At 37.1% G+C, this 19,916-nt stretch overlaps 2 protein-coding genes across 3 annotated transcripts; both read left to right on the forward strand.

The window, feature by feature from the left end:
- Positions 1-11,524: 11,524 nt before the first annotated feature.
- Positions 11,525-12,707, forward strand: LOC132634392 (uncharacterized). The gene is made up of 3 exons (XM_060350650.1): positions 11,525-12,101; positions 12,272-12,364; positions 12,509-12,707. The coding sequence occupies exons 1-3, from the start codon at positions 11,571-11,573 to the stop codon at positions 12,572-12,574; spliced, it is 690 nt and encodes a 229-aa protein (XP_060206633.1). The 5' UTR covers positions 11,525-11,570; the 3' UTR covers positions 12,575-12,707.
- Positions 12,708-13,640: 933 nt separating this feature from the next.
- Positions 13,641-18,862, forward strand: LOC132633544 (GDSL esterase/lipase 5-like). Of its 2 annotated transcripts, none has more exons than XM_060350033.1 (5): positions 13,641-14,224; positions 14,673-14,800; positions 16,471-16,686; positions 17,280-17,535; positions 18,117-18,862. In XM_060350033.1, exons 1-5 carry the CDS (start codon positions 13,939-13,941, stop codon positions 18,350-18,352), a joined length of 1,122 nt encoding a protein of 373 aa, XP_060206016.1. In that variant the 5' UTR covers positions 13,641-13,938; the 3' UTR covers positions 18,353-18,862. The 2 variants fall into 2 exon arrangements, with proteins under 2 accessions (XP_060206016.1, XP_060206015.1); XM_060350032.1 differs by having other exon boundaries at positions 13,646-14,224; positions 16,456-16,686; positions 18,117-18,859.
- Positions 18,863-19,916: the final 1,054 nt, after the last annotated feature.

Consider the following 19,916-nt stretch of genomic DNA (forward strand, 5'->3'; position numbering starts at 1 on the left):
ATTATGGTAGCTCACTCAGATACCGATTGGGCTGGCTGTCCCGATAGTTGCAGGTCTACCACGGGTTATGCTATCTTTTATGGGGACTGCCTCATTTCTTGGCCTGCAAAGAAACAACCCACGGTGTCCAAGTCGTCCACCGAGGCAGAGTACCGGGCAGTTGCCTACACGGTCCAAGACACTCTTTGGATCCGTTCTCTGTTAGCAGAGTTGGGTTTGATGATATGTTCTCCTGTTACACTTTATTGTGATAATGTTTCAGCGACGTATTTAGCAGTGAATCCAGTTCAACATGATCGTAGTAAGCATATTCGAATTGATTATCATTTTGTACGAGAGCGTGCTGCTCATGGTGATCTGGTAGTTCGCTATGTACCAACTCAGCACCAGTTGGCTGATATCTTCACGAAGAACTTATCCAGTCAACGCTTTGAATATTTACGGTCCAACCTGCGCGTGGTTTCCCCCGCACAGTTTGAGGGGGTGTAATAGAGGATACATAGGGGTATTTATGTAATATGTAAATATTATTCCTATATATATATATATGAGGTCATGGCACCCATAGGGTGTGCGTAGTATTATTATTTCACACTTTTCACCCTCATTTTCTTGATAGCCCTTGTGGTAGTGGCGATTCCTTCTATGCTCTTCTTAATCTTGAAGCCCCAAAAGCCTGTTTTCTCTCTTCAAATATTAAAGGTACAATCTTACAAGTTGAACCTCTCGAATTCGGGCTCTGACCCACTATTTTCATCTGTCGTCTGTCTGACATTGATTGCGCAAAATCCTAACAAGGTTGGCATAAGATATAGACCGACGCGGTTTCATGTATTTAATGGAGGAGTAGTGATCGGACTGATTCAAGTTCCTGCATTTTATCAACCTCCACATAGCAATAACTTAACCTTGGAGGCTCGTGCAATTTTTTACTGCGTGAATGTCACACAAATTTTGTCTAATATGTCATTGCAACAAAAAAGTTCCACGAAAAGTGTTATATTGGCAAGCATGTTGGGTGATGTTGCAGCTCAAGTAAAACTTCTCAATGTCAACTTGCCCAAGGTTAAGGTCTGTACTTTTTCCAGTACTATCATTTTATTTGTGGTACACATAGTTATCTTTTAGACGATTTGATAAAGTAAAAAAAACTAAAAAATTATGCTATAAGTTATGTACAGATTTTCTAGTTAGTATGTATAATTGTATTTCTTCTTTCGATTTTTTGAAGCTCGCGGTGGAGTGGGACATAAACATTGACCAAAACCATATTAAACTCAGTAACCAATTAGTCTACAGCTTGAAAGCAGCAAAATATAATACGGTATGGACGATTATCCTGAATATCATTTACCTGTTCATGATTCGAACTATTACAATATGTAATACTTTATATTGAAACGCACGTACTGTTTATAACGTTAATAACAAGTTTTTTTTTTCTATTTTATTCGTTCTGCCTCTGCAGATATCTCTTCCAATGAACATCAAGGGAACTTTCTCCAACAAGTGCTCTGCCTCTATTTACATCTAGAGCACAGAAGATATATATATATATACACACACTCTGAATGACATTGAACTGTAAATTCTACTTACATATTCACTCATGAATTCATTAATTATTTTGTAATACCTTAGTTCTGTGTAAATTAAATACAGTTTTGGATGAATAGTGTAATCTTATGTGTTACCAAGTAATAGATCTATTATCTATGCATAGACAGGTAGAATAGAATGTACAGGTTTGACAAAATTCAGTAGCTTTGGACCAAATTTTATATTTATCTTAAAAATTCATTTAATATGTGCAAATTAATAATTTTGAACCCAATAACTCAAGAGGGATAAAATCCAGAATCCATAAACTTCAAATCGTGGATACGCTTATGTATATCTACGACATAGTGGTATTGTTGGATTTGCTACTTGAAGAATTTTGAGCAATATAAGTATGATCATTGTACGTACCACATACTCCTATTTGCTATTTGGTGGTGATTGAGGAATTAGGAAAACGTGCCGTTTCTAACATGTGAGAGATGTTTGAATAAGTCTGAATTAGACAGTCAAAATGCTACAACTGCAAATGATTTTGTTTAAGTTCCATGTCGGAGCTTTTTATAGCCTTTTGAAACCAAACCAAAAAGCATAAAAAGTATTTACACATGAACTGCTTTTCTGTGTCGTCAACAAAAATGTCTACTGTCGACGTTAATTAGTCCTCATACTGGTCAATCTACGGGGCATCGACGACTGTTTCATGTTGTTAGAATTTAAACATTCTTAACCACTTTAATCTCTCAAAGGACAAGCAATTAGTAGTTGGATTTTACAACTTTTTTCACATCGTTGAAGTCCGAAAATAAAGTCAACAAGGCATGGATGATGAAGCAAGTGGTGTTTAAACAATTATCAACGTGAATGAATTAATCATCCTAAACAATGAAGGATCGGACCACCGACCCATATGCAACGTTATAACCATGCAATTGTTTCATTATTTTTTATTTAAATTTATGAATGACTAACCATTCTGTGTTATCGTCGGATGGATGAAGTCTCTTTATCCTTAATTAGATGTTTTGGGTTCGTGTCCTTATAAAGTATTAAACAAAAAAGAACTGTAGTCACTCCCCCTCCCCCCCTCTTCTTAAATGGGCCTCCTATATATGCCTTCTTCTTCTTTTTTTGTGTGTGTACAAAACTTAAATGTCAACACCAAATTGGAAACTTGGCTGCTGGTTTTAGTCAAACAGTGGCATGCGTAGGTAATCATACAAACTCAGAAAAATGCATGCAGTTCTTTATCCTTCTAGCTAACTAGTACCTAGCATAAATTAATAAAGAGGTCCTACTTGTTTCATGATCAAGGGTTTATTCTTCTGTCTCCATAAAACAAGTCAGGAGAAATTAAATTTGCTAAAAACAATATGGCAAATAATCCCATGGGTGCCATAAGCAGCTATTTCACCACAGTCATGGTGGTTCTATATCTGAGAATTGGCGCAGCCTACAGCCTCCATATCAGTGAATGCAAAAAGCCAGAAAAGGGAGCTGCTCTCTTCATCTTTGGTGACTCCTATTTTGATGTGGGAAACAACAATTACATCAACACATCCACCCTTGACCAAGCCAATTTCTGGCCCTATGGACAATCTTACTTCAGGTCCCCTACTGGAAGATTTTCTGACGGCCGTTTGATTTCAGATTTTATTGGTAATTTTTTATCCTAATTAGCCTGTTAAGTGTCTCAAATTGGTTAGAGAATGAATTAATTGTTGTCTTCTTATATGATCAAATTTTAAGGCTTGAGCTTTCTAGATGCACTTACCAATGCCAATGCCAACTTTTCCAGGTGGGGATAACGGGTCTCTGCATCCCCTAAAGTTCTACTCACATTATATATAGGGAATCGCGTACCTGATTCTTCTCGGACCAAAACACCACTTACCGCTACCTCGGAGACGGCAAGGTAGAGAAAAAGTTGCTCGTCCGCTTTCGGTGTGTGCAGTAGCGGCGGGCTGGACAAGTACCTTTTTCAATTCTTGCAAAGCTCTTTGACACTCCGGTGTCCAAACGAAGTCATTCTTCTTTCTTAGTAAGGAGAAAAAGCGGTGACTCTTATCCGAGGACCTCGATATGAAATGACTCAGCGTCGCTATTCTTCCGGTGAGCCTCTGCACTCCTTTGACGTTATTTACCACCTCAATATCCTCGATGGCTTTGATCTTATCCGGGTTGATTTCAATCCCCTGGTTTGACACTATGAAACCCAAAAATTTACTAGACCGGACACCGAAGGCACATTTTTCCGGGTTAAGCTTCATGTTGTACTTGCGGAGTACATCGAAGGTTTCCTGCAAATGCTTTAAATGGTCCTCTGTTTCCAGGAACTTGACCACCCTATCGTCAATATAAACTTCTATTATTTTCCCTATTTGTTCTTCAAACATTCCATTAACTAGGCGTTGGTAAGTTGCACCGGCATTTTTTAATCCGAAAGGCATGACATTGTAACCATAAGTCCCATACCGGGTAATAAAGGATGTTTTCTCTTGATCCTCCGGGTGCATCCGGATTTGGTTATACCCGGAGTAAGCATTGCGAAAACTTAACATCTCATGCCCGACTATTGCATCGATCATTCTATCGATGTGAGGCAACGGAAATGAATCCTTCGGGCATGCTTTGTTTAGATCCTTATAATCTACGCACATTCGAAATTTATTACCATTTTTCGGCACCACTACTACGTTAGCTAGCTAGTCCGGGTACTTTACCTCCCGGATAGAGCCTATTTTCAAAGCTTCGTTACCTCATCCTTTACGAAGGCGTGTTTTGCCTCTGCCATGGGCCTTCTCTTCTGCTTCACTGGGGGGAACCTCCCGTCTAGGGTGATCTTGTGAGTTGTTACTTCCGGTGGCACAACTGTCATATCTATATGGGACCATGCGAAGCAATCGACATTAGCTCGAAGAAATTTAATTGACTTGTTCCTGAGCTCCGAGGTTAACCCCGTGCCCAGGTATACCTTTCTGTCCTGGTAGATATTCGAACAAGATGATTTGCTCGAACTCTTCTACTGTTGACTTGTGACTTGGTTGCAACCGAGTCATCCGGCAAGATGAATGATCTGGGTACACCGAAATCATCCTCTTCATACCCCGGGTCCAACCACTTCTGCTCCGTTAGTGTCCTTGCCCCCGGTTGAATCATCTTTTTTATCTAATTTTTTGGGAAGAGGTGACGCTTCCTCGACCGCGAACATCTCCCTTGCAGTGGGCTGTTCACCTCGGATGGTTTTTATCCCCTCCGGGGTCTTGAATTTCAGCAGCTGATGTAATGTTGATGGCACGGCCCTCATGCTATGTATCCAAGGTCTACCCAGCAATGCATTATGCTTCATATCTCCTTCTAATACATAGAACATCGTTTGCTGGATAGTGCCATCAATGTTGACCGACAAAGAGATCTCCCCCTTTATGGTTTCGCTCGGCATGTTGAACCCGCTGAGCACTCGGGCTACCGGTACGATATGATCGAGTAGCCTTAGTTGTTTAACCACTCTCCACCGGATAATGTTGGCCGAACTACATGGGTCAATGATACCTTCTGCATCTTCGTTGTTGAAAGAGATGGAACCCTCGAGTAAGTAATCCCGGCTGCGCTTCTTACGCACAATAGAAACCTTCGTCCGTTTCATCACCGGCCCTCGAGGGGTATCGGTACCCCCGATTATCATGTTGATTATATGCTGAGGTTCTACTGGTTCGGCCCGTTTATGAGATTACCTTTCCTTGTAGTGACCTTTAGCTCGTTCACTTAGCAATTCTCGGAGGTGGCCATTTTTCAGTAACCGAGCCATTTCCTCTCTTAGCTGGCGACAGTCCTCAGTTCTGTGTCCATGGGTTCCATGATATTCACACATCACGCTCGGGTCCCGTTGGCCTGGGTCTGACCTTAGTGGTCTCGGCCATCTTGCTTCTGTGATACGACTTGTTGTACCCTATTTTAACCGGAGTCAAAATAGTTTACAACATCCTGGTAATTCCGGGGTTATTTAAAGTTAGGGAGTCGCCACCTAATTATTTATGGTGAATTAGGACACTTAAAGTTGATTAAAGTAATTTTCTAAAGTTAACTCCGTTTAAGGTCTACTAACTTAAGATTCTAGGTAAGGGTTCAATTAGTCTAAAGGGAAGGTATTAGGCATCCTTTAAGACCCATTAACAATGGTTAACCGACTGGACTTCTGTTAATTAATTAAAATATTAGTCATAACTAGGAGAGTAGTGATAAAATAGATATTTAATGGAGCAAGCGTATGATAGTTATGGGAAATAGTATAAAGGGATTCAAGGTTCTGGACTAAAGGGGGGATGGTTCTTATCTGTATTCAAATCGAAAAGAGGAGCTAAATATGTTTCCGAACCGACGACGAGCTAGACCCAAAATCATTTATAAGTGAGACTTGTATTTGTCTAACATTCATTGAGCTCAACTAAATATATCCTTTAACCGAAAATTTATCAAGGATTACGGTGATTTGGGAATTTTAAAACTTTGAAATCAAACCCTTTTGAAGAAATATTTCTGGAAAAAGATTATACCTTAACTCAAAAGTAAACTCCAGGGCTTATTGCTATCGTTCGTAGCTAAACTTGAAAATTCTGGCAAGATTCTAATTGATTTTTAAATCTTTTCTTGCTATCGAGAATATAAACTGTTATTGCTAACTCTCTAGGAAAAGGCCCTAAGCCATAATAATTCTCGGGTCAACAATAAACATATGATGAAAACAAATTGCTAGTCACACAATAGGTAATCAAAACGTATACACAAAGCGTGGAAAACAATTTGGATCCATATCCAGACCCCGAAGAAGATTTTATCTTCAGAGTTTGTGATATGGGCGATATAAGGAAGATGGACCAGAATACGTGGGCGTCGTTCAATGATGGTGTAGTCGAGTCTCAAAAATGAGACTCTTAGGCTCCAGAGTACATGCGAAAGAAAAGAAAAGAAAAGTAGGAATTAGCAAAGGGAAATTTAATTATCAACAAACTATGGAAAGTAAAACACACAACATTATGTGCTTGCAATAAACAATACATAGGAGACACGGAAGACTAGTGATGAATCTAAAAAGAATTATTGGTAACCACAAACTTGCACAAAAAGACGTTTAAAAGGATAAAACCAACCAAGCCATTACACCAGGTCCCCCACTCAGATAAGTATTACCATGCACACTTTGACAGCTTATAATTTCTTTCGAAGTAAAACTTGTACCCTCCACGTAGGTAAGTATTAGCAATTTTCAAGTTTCTTTACCATCTAAACTTAGTTCTATCACTACACTTAGCAAAATACACACACTTTATCCATTGTTTTACTTCTGTTCACTCTTCATAGGACAATGTTATTTTGAACATGTAAATGATTAGAAATAATCCAACAAACAGGATTCCACTTAGCAAGGTCAGCTAATCAAACACCTCTTTCCATCTCTATTTCGACTTTCAAATTGGAAGTCACTCTCATTATTGATAAGGACGACATTCACAGAATATTTTGCAATCTCGACAGTGCAAGAGGTTGTGCATATTTCTGAATGCCCAGTTAAATACAACAACAACATATGTAGGAAAGAAGGACAATACCAAACAGTTTAGGACAGGGGCGATATACCAAGCAAGTTCAGTTAATTGTACTAATAGAAAAGGCCAAAAGTAAACTCAACAGCAACATCTATTACCCTATCATATAAATCCTTACAGCTGATTAATAAATGTCGTTACAAAAGAAATCAAACTCAAGTGATCAAGTAAACTGGATTTTGATCCTTTTACAAATGATAATACAAGTCTTTGAAACAAGTATAGCCAACATGAATCCTATCAACTTAAACAAATTCTAAGAGAATGTAGAAAATACAAGTCTTTGAAACAAGTGTTGCAGCAATGACATGGTAAATTAACCCAAGTCTCAAACTAGCCATTTCGACATTAATCCTATCAACTTAAACAAACAGCCATGACCTTATAGACCGACATAAATCTTAAACTAATCAGCCAGCATCATATATCAATTCAAACAAGCAGCTTATGACTTTGTCAACTAAAAGAGACTTCAATTAACCAAACATCAACTATAATAACACCAACTACTAACACCTTGGTAGGGTTAAGCAGGAATTAAAACATGCATAAACAGGCCTAAACTAATAATTAAACAACTAATCTGACCGCATAGGAAGAGCAATTAATTCAAACATGCATACACCCGTAATTCGGCACACACAACCATCGAGTAGGAAAAACACCAAAATAAGCTAAAAGGAAAGAAAGTCACCTCTTTCGGGTGCAGTGAACGAGGGTATGAGTCTCGGATCTACGTTTGAACACGACGAACTCAAACTCGAAAATTCTTTCAAATCGAAAGACTCGATATCAACAGGAACAGTATACTGTTGTTCGAAAAAGAGAAATTCTGTTTGTCTCAAGAATTTCAAATGTAAGTAAGGGTTCAGACCAAATTTAAAGAAAAAGATGCTTTGTCACAAAATGCTCGTGTATTCCAATCCCCTTTTTTTTATGAATCGAACCAGATACTTAAAAAAAAAACAGAGAGTAGGGATTCGTTTTTTCTCCCTTTTTTTTCGACTGAGGACTTAAACCATATTTATAGTTGATAAAGGCTAGGGTTTTCTATTTGGGCGGGATTTGAAGTTGAAATCCTTTCAAATCCGAGCGTTAGAGCTTGTACAAGATTGTTTGTTTGTGATCCTTTTTTGTGACCTTCTGAAAAGCAAAAGATTTCATGGAAATGGAAAGGCACGGTCTGAGTTGGAGAGAAAAGCTTGGTTTTTCGCTTAAAATAGACGAAGAGAGCAGCGTTGCACGAGAATGGAGTGGTAAGGTCTGTTCATGGTGAAAGAGGGACTGACCTTTGCTAAAAATGGAGGAGAGAGGAGGAGGGAAGAGAGAAAGAAGGAGGGGGCGGCGTGAAGGTTGAAGGGGATAAACTAATACGTATACTTTAGGTTTTGGGTGAGTGTTGAAGATAAGCGGACCGGGTCGGGTGGAAGGCGGGTGTGGGCCGGGTAACGGACTAGTGGGTTGGAAAATATGGGCTGGTCATGTAGTTGGGCTGACAGGGTCCGAATTTGGCTGAAATGTTAGCCTTTTCTCCTTCATTTTAATTATTCTTGGGCTTTTAACTTAATATCTAGTACAATATATATTATGTGAAGACAAATAGTAATTAGTATGTGGAAAGTAAAGGATTTAATAAAGTAAAATTAATTTAACGAGTACAAATCCTAAAATGAAACGATGACGAACCATTTAAAATTTGCGATAAGGTAATACTAGTAATGTTGATAGTAAAATAGTGAAAATGAAAGTAATGATATTAATAGTAGTAGCAAATAAAAATAATAGTGAAAATAAAGTGTTTCACTCGTCAATAAATCAGAAGCTCCAGGAAATAAATTGAAATAAAGGAGGGACAAAATTGGGTGTCAACACGGCCAATAGCCGAGACGAGGTCCGAAGTGTTGACGTTGAAGTTGTACTCCGATATCCTCGGCAAGTCTTTGTTGCTGGCCAAGCTTCCGGCATCGCTCCTAAATGAGAGACCTTTCGACGGGCGCTCGGCCCGTTTATCACCCCGACCGGAGAATTGACTCGGGCCAACCCTTGATTTTTCCAACTTGAAGCTTGGCCTTTCCGAATGAGAGTATGGCCGATACCTTTTCCTCGATGGTATGGACTCCGGCTCGTAATGTTTTCGCGATCTCTCCGAGCTTTTATTGATATTCACGGGCCCCGGGGGAAGCTCGAGTTGGTCATCCTCTACCCAAATCTTTGATTCGTATATGTTATGGACATCCGCCCAGGTCACAGCCTCGTATTCCAGCAAGTTTTCCTTAAGTTTGAACGAGGCCGTCGAGCTCCGAGGATTGATCCCTTTGGTGAAAGCTTGTGCAGCCTATTCCTCCAGAACCGGAGGGAGCTACATTTATTCCCTTTGGAATCGGTTGACAAATTCACGCAATAACTCGTCATCCCTTTGGGCTATACGGAAAATATCCGCCTTACGGGCCTGCACCTTTTTGGCACCGGCATGAGCTTTTATGAACGCATCGGCGAGCATTTCGAAAGAAGTGATTGAATGGTCGGGCAGATGGTCGTACAAATTCAATGCTCCCTTCGACAGAGTTTCTCCAAACTTTTTCAACAACACAGATTCAATTTCATCCTCTTCAACATCATTGCCTTTTATGGCACAGGTGTATGAAGTCACGTGTTCCTGAGGGTCCGTTGTGCCATCATATTTCTGGATATCCGGCATTTTAAACCTCTTTGGGACCAATTTCGGAGCCGCACTCAGAGGAAAAGGCCTCTGAATGTACCTCTTCGAATCCGGTCCTTTCAGAATAGGCGGAGCCCCTGGGATCTGGTCGACCCGAGATTTAAAGGATCGGTGGCCGGCGGGGCGGCTTTCTCCTGATTCACGGTGTTTTGTTGGTTGAGGCCCTCCCTCGAATTAACGGGGTTTGGGTCGACGGGATTTGTTGGTATTCCCCGTGGTCCACCATTTTCATTTTCGACCACAATCTCGTTATTGTTGACGTGACCAGATTGTCCACTGTTTGCCGTTTGGTCCGTTTTCACAGAGACGAACAAAAGATTTTTTAGATCCTAACGGGTAAGAGATAGAAACCAAGATCACAGATCACTATTATCCTAGCCCCACGGTGGGCGCCAAACTGTTTACCCCAAATTTAGGTAATCAATTGAATTTGTAAGTGAGGTATAGGATATGTGGGTGAACTTTAATCTATTTGGTTGGTAAGAAATGTATAGAGATTCGTTGCAATTGATATGTGTCTATATGTGTGATTGCTGTGAGCAAATGGATCGATATTGACGATTTATATTGAATATATATGTATTAAGTAGTATATAAATATTGGATGAGTAAATAAAGCTAAAGAAGAACACACAAATCCGGACCAATATCAGAGAGAGAGAGAGAGAGAGAGAGAGAGAGATTTTATATATTTTGCTGTTACAATGTTCTTGATATTGAAAGGCTAACCTTTGAAAGTAGGGAAATGCCTCATATTTATAGTTTTGCCTTATGGGCCTTCTATACAACATAAAGCCCTTTTGAATAAAGAAAACCCTAAAAGGATATGGTTGGGCCGTACGGTCTGACATCCGTACGATTAGCAGTACAATGTGGCAGAACGGTTTTGACGCGTGGCATATTGTGTAACTGATCACCCAGACTAACGGCCACGATCAACCGGACTAACGGCCACAATCAACTCGGACTAACGACCACGATCAACTCGGACTAACAGTCACGATCAACTCGGCTATGGAGAAACCGGACCAAACGATTTCCTTCGCTTTCTTCTGATCCACTTCTAGTGCGATACCTTCGGTCCGGGAGAAAGTCTTCATGCTCGTGCTTGTTTCTTTCTTCCCTCAATTCCCAGTCTCACCGGTCTAACATAAATCCGATTTTTACCGTATACAAACAATTTTTCAATTACACTGGCTGAAAAGTCGATATTTTGTACATCTTATCCCAAATTAAGTCCCCCACTAAACTAACGGGAAAAAATAATTAAATAGTGACCTCAAAGAAGACCATTTGTGCAAACGCCAATACTTTGCACATGAGAGCCCACCTAAGCCCAACTCAAGCGTTTCTGATCCTAGCCCAAGTGCCCAACCCGTACCTTAGCTATGAGTAAAGGTGGCGGAGAAAGAACTAGTCATATGTGAAGTTTCACTTTGAGGAGAAAGTCCAGAATAAAGCAATCAGAGAAACAAAGAGAAGAAGAAAGCAAGTGCATAATTCTTTTTAAGTTCAAGAAAGGAATATAGGATCAGAAAGACACTGTTAGAAAGAAAAACATCACATTCCTCCTTCCAATTGAAGGCTTCACTAATATTATAAACTCAAATTACATAACCCCATTTAAGAGCTAGCAAACTAATTAAGCCATACCAAAGTTCCAAAAATGATTTGCTTCATTTCATGTCATGGATATTTCATATTATTTTCACTCATTTTCCTTCAAAAAATGTCTCTTCTTTCTTTTCACCCTCATTTTCTTGATAGCCCTTGTGGTAGTGGCGATTCCTTCTATGCTCTTCTTAATCTTGAAGCCCCAAAAGCCTGTTTTCTCTCTTCAAACATTAAAGGTACAATCTTACAAGTTGAACCTTTCGAATTCGGGCTCTGACCCACTATTTTCATCTGTCGTTTGTCTGACCCTGATTGCGCAAAATCCTAACAAGGTTGGCATAAGGTATAGACCGACGCGGTTTCACGTATTTAATGGAGGAGTAGTGATCGGAATGATTCAAGTTCCTGCATTTTATCAACCTCCACATAGCAATAACTTAACCTTGGAGGCTCGAGCAATTTTTTACTGCGTGAATGTTACACAAATTTTGTCTAATATATCATTGCAACAAAAAGGTTCCACGAAAAGTATTATATTGGCAAGCATGTTGGGTGATGTTGCAGCTCAAGTAAAACTTCTCAATGTCAACTTGCCCAAGGTTAAGGTCTGTACTTTTTCCAGTACTATCATTTTATTTGTGGACGTACGGTTACACGTAGTTATCTTTTAGACGATTTGATAAAGTAAAAAAAATAAAAAAAATTATGCTATAAGTTATGTATAGATTTTCTAGTTAGTATGTATAATTGTATTTCTTCTTTCGATTTTTTGAAGCTCGCGGTGGAGTGCGACATAAACATTGACCAAAACCATATTGAACTCAGTAACCAATTCGTCTACAGCTTGAAAGCAGCAAAATATAATACGGTATGGACGATTATCCTGAATATCATTTACCTGTTCATGATTCTAACTATTACAATATGTAATACTTTATATTGAAACGCACATACTGTTTATAACGTTAATAACAAGTTTTTTTCTTCTACTTTATTCGTTCTGCCTCTGCAGATATCTCTTCCAATGAACATCAAGGGAACTTTCTCCAACAAGTGCTCTGCCTCTATTTACATCTAGAGCACTGAAGATATATATACACACACTCTGAATGACATTGAACTGTAAATTCTACTTACATATTCACTCATGAATTCATTAATTATTTTGTAATACCTTAGTTCTGTGTAAATTAAATACAGTTTTGGATGAATAGTGTAATCTTATGTGTTACCAAGTAATAGATCTATTATCTATGCATAGACAGGTAGAATAGAATGTACAGGTTTGACAAAATTCAGTAGCTTTGGACCAAATTTTATATTTATCTTAAAAATTCATTTATAACTCAAGAGGGATAAAATCCAGAATTCATAAACTTTAAATTGTGGATACGCTTATGTATATCTACGACATAGTGGTATTGTTGGATTTGCTACTTGAAGAATTTTGAGCAATATAAGTATGATCATTGTACGTACCACATACTCCTATTTGCTATTTGGTGGTGATTGAGGAATTAGGAAAACGTGCCGTTTCTAACATGTGAGAGATGTTTGAATAAGTCTGAATTAGACAGTCAAAATGCTACAACTGCAAATGATTTTGTTTAAGTTCCATGTCGGAGCTTTTTATAGCCTTTTGAAACCAAACCAAAAAGCATAAAAAGTATTTACACATGAACTGCTTTTCTGTGTCGTCAACAAAAATGTCTACTGTCGACGTTAATTAGTCCTCATACTGGTCAATCTACGCGGCATCGACGACTGTTTCATGTTGTTAGAATTTAAACATTCTTAACCACTTTAATCTCTCAAAGGACAAGCAATTAGTAGTTGGATTTTACAACTTTTTTCACATCGTTGAAGTCCGAAAATAAAGTCAACAAGGCTTGGATGATGAAGCAAGTGGTGTTTAAACAATTATCAACGTGAATGAATTAATCATCCTAAACAATGAAGGATCGGACCACCGACCCATATGTAACGTTATAACCATGCAATTGTTTCATTATTTTTTATTTAAATTTATGAATGACTGACTAACCACTGTGTTATCATCGGATGGATTTTATCATCGGAGGGATGAAGTCTCTTTACCCTTAATTAGATATTTTGGGTTTGTGTCCATTGTACTCACTCCCCCCTCCCCCCCCCCCCCCCTTCTTAAATGGGCCCCCTATATATGCCTTCTTCTTCTTCTTTTGTGTGTGTACAAAACTTAAATGTCAACACCAAATTGGAAACTTGGCTGCTGGCTTTAGTCAAACAGTGGCATGCGTAGGTAATCATACAAACTCAGAAAAATGTATGCAGTTCTTTATCCTTCTAGCTAACTAGTACCTAGCATAAATTAATCAAGAGGTCCTACTTGTTTCATGATCAAGGGTTTATCTTCTGTCTCCATAAAACAAGTCAGGAGAAATCAAATTTGCTAAAAACAATATGGCAAATAATCCCATGGGTGCCATAAGCAGCTATTTCACCACAGTCATGGTGGTTCTATATCTGAGAATTGGTGCAGCCTACAGCCTCCATATCAGTGAATGCAAAAAGCCAGAAAAGGGAGCTGCTCTCTTCATCTTTGGTGACTCCTATTTTGATGTGGGAAACAACAATTACATCAACACATCCACTCTTGACCAAGCCCATTTCTGGCCCTATGGACAATCTTACTTCAAGTCCCCTACTGGAAGATTTTCTGACGGCCGTTTGATTTCAGATTTTATTGGTAATTTTTTATCCTAATTAGTCTGTTAAGTGTCTCAAATTGGTTAGAGAATGAATTAGTTGTTGTCTTCTTATATGATCAAATTTTCACCTTTTTATTTTAGTTAGTCCCAAGGTCTACTTTTCTGAATATATTGTTGAGATAATTACGGTCTAATGCCTTTTGGTGATCTAATTTATTTATTACTACAAAATAGCCAAGAAATTATAACTTTTGTATGTTTATAAGTATCAAATATACATATAATATACATCAAATGTTGAATCATAAACGTATGTGTTAACTGTCCACATTGAGTGGGGATATATATCTGTTATGTGCTTATATAATTTGAGGTTGGTTAAACTCAAAAGTCCATTTTGTAGTTCTTTTTTGGTTACTTTGTTTTATTGATCTAATTGAATTGACAAATATGACTGCGTGTGTTCTTGGTTCCATTCATTGACAGCTGAATATGCAAACGTTCCAGTGCCACCACCGTTTCTACAGCCAGGGAATGAAGAGGACAACTACGTAGGTGGAGCAAACTTTGCATCAGCTGGAGCTGGTTCTCTTGTCCAGACTTTCGAGGGTGCAGTACGTTTTTTTCACTTCTTGGGTCTCTACTAAAATTATTCTAAGTACATTGATAGTGTAATATCTTTATATTACTCTGTTACAGCAGGTTAGGTAGTTAGGACCATGTAAAATAAATGTCGTCTAATAGCGATAGATATCAAACAAGAACTCACAAGATTGTACTTTTTCTAACCATTAAAGTAAAAGACCTTTCAACTTTGGAGAAAATAGTTAACTTGCCGCTAATTGCGTTGATATTCTATTTGCTTGTAGTTAGTCTCGCCGCATATGATTCTAGAAACTTCATGTTATTGAATTATCACTCATCATCTGCCTTATTCAATAAGCAACTGTCAATAATGAATAAAAAACTAGTCCCACTCTTCATATATTGCATGTAATTTGAGGTTACCACTTCACCTGATTAAAAGTCTTCTGTAATAAATAGTTAGCATAAATGATAAATTTCCTAGCTTAGTGCAAATTCAATTACTGCAGTGATCGTATTCTTCTATTTGTCCCTTCCGTTCTAGTGTTTGCTTTGCTTAATATAAACTCTAGTCTAATGTTTGCTTATATGTTTCTAAAATATTAGAGAAAAAATAATAGGTAGTAGTCTAACATTTGTATAACTTACAAAATTTTAGATCGAAGTCTAATATTTTCTCATACGATTTTCAGTTTGTTCAAAGAAATCTTTAGACGGTGGTCTAAAAGATCTATAAATCTTTTAAAAAAAAATCATTTACTAAGCAACTGTACAAAAAAGAACAACCGATCAAAATTTCTCGGTCTACTGTCTAAAGTGCTTAAAAGCTATTTTGACTTAAAAAACACCTAAAATAAGTCAATCCAAACAGGCTACTAGTCTATCAATCAGGCCACAGGCCATTTGAATGCAAATGTCCATTTTTGTGCTTTTATTTAAATTGTGTACCTCAATCCACAAAGTTAAATTTATCTGGAAAAAAAAAATTACTTTTAAAGGTGAAAGTTAATTCGGGTCATTCGTAGAAATGCCCCTATTTCGGGGTGATCCTTAACTTTTGCCCTTTAGTATTTTTCGTGCAGCATAAGTTCAGATTTCGTTTGGCATATGTATCATAATATCCCACAAGTTATGCCGTACGCAGCAAAACTTTCAACATTCAATATAATCTGAAAAAGCTACACAACTTATGCCGCATAACTTAATTCCTACAGAACTTGTGTCAAGCGAGGCAAAAGTTCAGTTTCTGAAGATAAATATTATGTAGAACTTATGCCGAGCGAAGCCCGTCTAAATATTTTTATTAACTGAGCAGCAGGGACAAAAATTAAAGACAACATATATGAGGGAGGGAGAAAGAATGAAGGCCAGTGCCTTTGACGGGCACTCTGAGCAAAAACTTCATATATAATTCATTGGACTAATATGGACTAAATTTTAGTGACCTAATAAAAGCTCGCAAAGTGCAAATAAATCCTTGGGCCACGGACCAGGCCCAAAAACGAAAACCCTGCTATCTTGGACTTTCGACACGTCCACACTGATGTTGGACCAAACAAAAATTTATGGGCTCCCACCCACCTAGAATGCTTACAAGTAAAATTTTGTTTTTTAGTGTGTCAGCCTTTTTCATAAGAACGTGTATTATGCAGAACTTCTTTGTTTTTACTCTCAAGTTCTTCAGGTGATTGATTTGAAGACACAGGTGAACAACTACAAGAAGGTGAAAATTTTGCTGAGAAACAAGTTGGGCTCTTCAAAATCGGACAAGATATTCAGAAGTGGTGTTTACTTGATTAGCATTGGGACCAATGACTACTTAAGTCCATTTTTGACCAATTCAACAGTCCTAACTTCCTATTCTCGTACCCAATACGTACAAATGGTCATTGGCAACTTGACCACTGTTATTGAAGTAAGTAAAATTCAAGAGTTCGTCTCTTGAATTATATCCAAAAAGCTATTTTTCCTTTATTTTGTATGAGAATGACCACTCTATTTTTGTCATTTCAAAAAAAAGACTCATTACACTCGGGTGGTATATTCGACCACTTAACTGACATGACAATATTTTACCATTACCAAAATACAAAACATTAAGCAACAAACATTATAACCAGGATAAAGATATTCAATCCCCTGACCCTATCCAATTACCGCTCAAACGAGTCAAGTCAGTGGTAATTGGATCGGGTCAGCGGATCGGATATCCTCGTTATATAGGTTATGATGGATATTCTTTAATGTTATATGAATTTGGCAACAGTAAACAGTATTGTCACGTAAGTAAGTAGCCGAAAATATCACTTAATTGCAATAAGTGACTTTGTGTATGTAATTACAAAAATAAAGTGACTTTTCTATATGTATATGTATTTCTTACAAAACGAAGAAACGGGACTTCCTTCTACAATTTTGTTACTTGAATGACATTATGAGTAATCAACTCAAAATCTATTGTTATTTCTGAATACAATTAACTCAAAAAAAAAAATGAAATTTACGCAGGAGATATACAAGAATGGAGGCAGGAAGTTTGGGTTTCTCAATTTGGGTGACTTGGGATGTTTACCAGGCCTAAGAATGCTTAACCCTCCTACCAAAAATGGGTGTTTGGAAGAAGCTTCAAAATTGGCAAAATTACATAATCTTGAGCTTCACATTCTTCTCCTAAGACTGCAAAAAAAGTTCAAAGGGTTCACGTACTCACTTTATGACTACAACCGTAGTTTGAGACAAAGGATGAACCATCCCTCTAGACATGGTATGCACTAATTTAGCTTATAAGATATGCTTTTTTTTTGGCTTATCCTTATATTTCGATAAATATTAAAAGTACTTATGAGTTAAAATTTGTCAAAATTATAATTTGGTTACCCTAAATTTAAGATTTTCGGCTTATAATTATTTTTGGTTTAGCGAAAACTTTTAATATTTGATCCTTAATATTTTTTGTCATCACTGAAATACTCTTCTTTAAATAAAACTCCTAAGTCATTCGCCTTTTTTTTTTTATGGAATGATACTTCCAAAGTTTATATTTGTTAAACAGATCGAGGAAAATTGCAGTCATTTAACTTAAAAAGCTATGTTGCTCAGACCCTCTAAAATGATGTTGCACTTGTATTTGATTCTCCAAAAATGTATAGCTTTTGGAGGATCGAATACACGCCAGACAGTATATTTTAAAGAGTCCGAGCAACATAACTAAAAGGTGCTTATCAAACACATGACTATCTATTACTCCTACAATATTCAATAATTTTATCCAGAATTGTTCTGCAATATGAGCTCTTAAACAATTAAATGAGCTGTTTCAATTGAGAACCAAACATGTTCTTGTAGGTTTAAAGGAAGGGAAAAGAGCCTGTTGTGGAACAGGAAGATTTAGAGGAATATGCAGTTGTGGAGGAAAGAGGCCAGTGAAGCAATTTGAGGTTTGTAAAAGCCCAAATAAGCATGTCTTTTGGGACTCCTATCACCTAACTCAAACTATTTACCAACAAATGGCAGCTGAAATGTGGAATGGTCCCTTGATAGGAGGGCCATCTACTCTCAAGACTCTCTTTCAATGCCTCTAACATCATTGTTATGTACAGAAGCATAGAGTACAGAATACAGATATTCATTAACTTCTATGAGCATAGCACTGCGTCACAATAGTAACTTCCTGAATTCTTCTATTCTAGGAAATGATCCATAATTTGAGTTGAAAGACAATTGCTCCCACAGTTCCATTTTATATGATAGTATTATTTTTTAGTTTGTTTAAAAAAAAAAAACATGACACTTATATGTATTTAGAAATTCTTTAACTTTAAGGGCTCGTTTGGTACAAGGTATAAGGGATAAATAGTCTCAGAATCAAATTTGAGATGAGTTTATCTCACATTTGGTTGGGATAAAATCGCGGTATAACTAATCACAGGATTAGTTATCTCGGGATTGTAGTGTTATTTATATCCATGTGAGAGGGTGCAATAACTAATCCCGGAATACGTAATCATGAGATAACTTGTTTCCCAACCAAACGAGATAAGTGTTTGTTTGGATAGAGATTAGGGGGTTATCCCAATATATAATTTGTAATTAGATTTGTTCAGTGTTTGATTGTGGTATTAGCTAAAATCATGAAATTATCTCTCCAATATAGAAGGTGGGATTATCTGTCAATAGTTATAATCCTAACATTAATTTGAACCAAAAGCATGGATTATTAAGGGCAAAAAGAGAATTTTAAAAATTAAAGAATTGCATTTATAGAAATATCGTGACAAATGTTTAAGATCACAAGTTTTAAGGGTAATACAAAGACGTGCACAAAGTCTACTTTGGCCAAATATATTGCTTATGGATATGACAAGGGAAATCAAACGATAATTTTTTTATATCATCAGATCACTTAAGAGACAATTTCATTTTGCCATCCATAATATGTGAGTAATATGAAAAATAAGATAAGGAAGTTGTTACTATGCAACTTCATCCAAAAAAGAATTTTTAAAAACAAAAGGTAAGAGCTCTAAGTAGGTGTTTGGACATGTGATTTGAAATAATGAGATGAAATCAGCGTTTGGACATGTATTTCATCTCATGGTTTGAAATCTCAAATCATCCAAAAAGGCATGATTTGGGTTTCAAAAATTTTAAATATAAAACGTGACCCATAGGTTTATATTTTGTAAAAAAAAAACTCATAAGTTGGTAGATATTTTTAACAATTACTCCCACCAACCTTTATTTATGTCTACCATGTGGGAGGATTATATTAAAGAGTAGTTATATTACTATTCATGTTAAATTTTATTATTTATTGAACAAAAGTTTGATCAATTGATATTGTATTTTTTAGAAAGGTTTTCTAGTAGCGTATTAATTTTGTTATGAGCTATGACTTGCTCATTTGGTAAGATTGTATAAGAATTGAGAATATTTTAATAGTTTCACAACTTGTGAGGTTTTTATGTCTATAAGAAAAAATACAACTTAAAAAATTCAAATTGCATGTCCAAACATGATTTCAAATCATGATTTCATTCATGGTTTCAAACCATGTCGAAACGCCGACTAAGACAAATCATTAATTGGGTTTTGCTGGAAATTGCTTTGGACCTTATATTTCAGTAAAGATGGAATGGGAACATG

The sequence above is a fragment of the Lycium barbarum genome, chromosome 3, assembly GCF_019175385.1.
Source record: "Lycium barbarum isolate Lr01 chromosome 3, ASM1917538v2, whole genome shotgun sequence".
Taxonomy (NCBI): Eukaryota; Viridiplantae; Streptophyta; class Magnoliopsida; order Solanales; family Solanaceae; genus Lycium; species Lycium barbarum.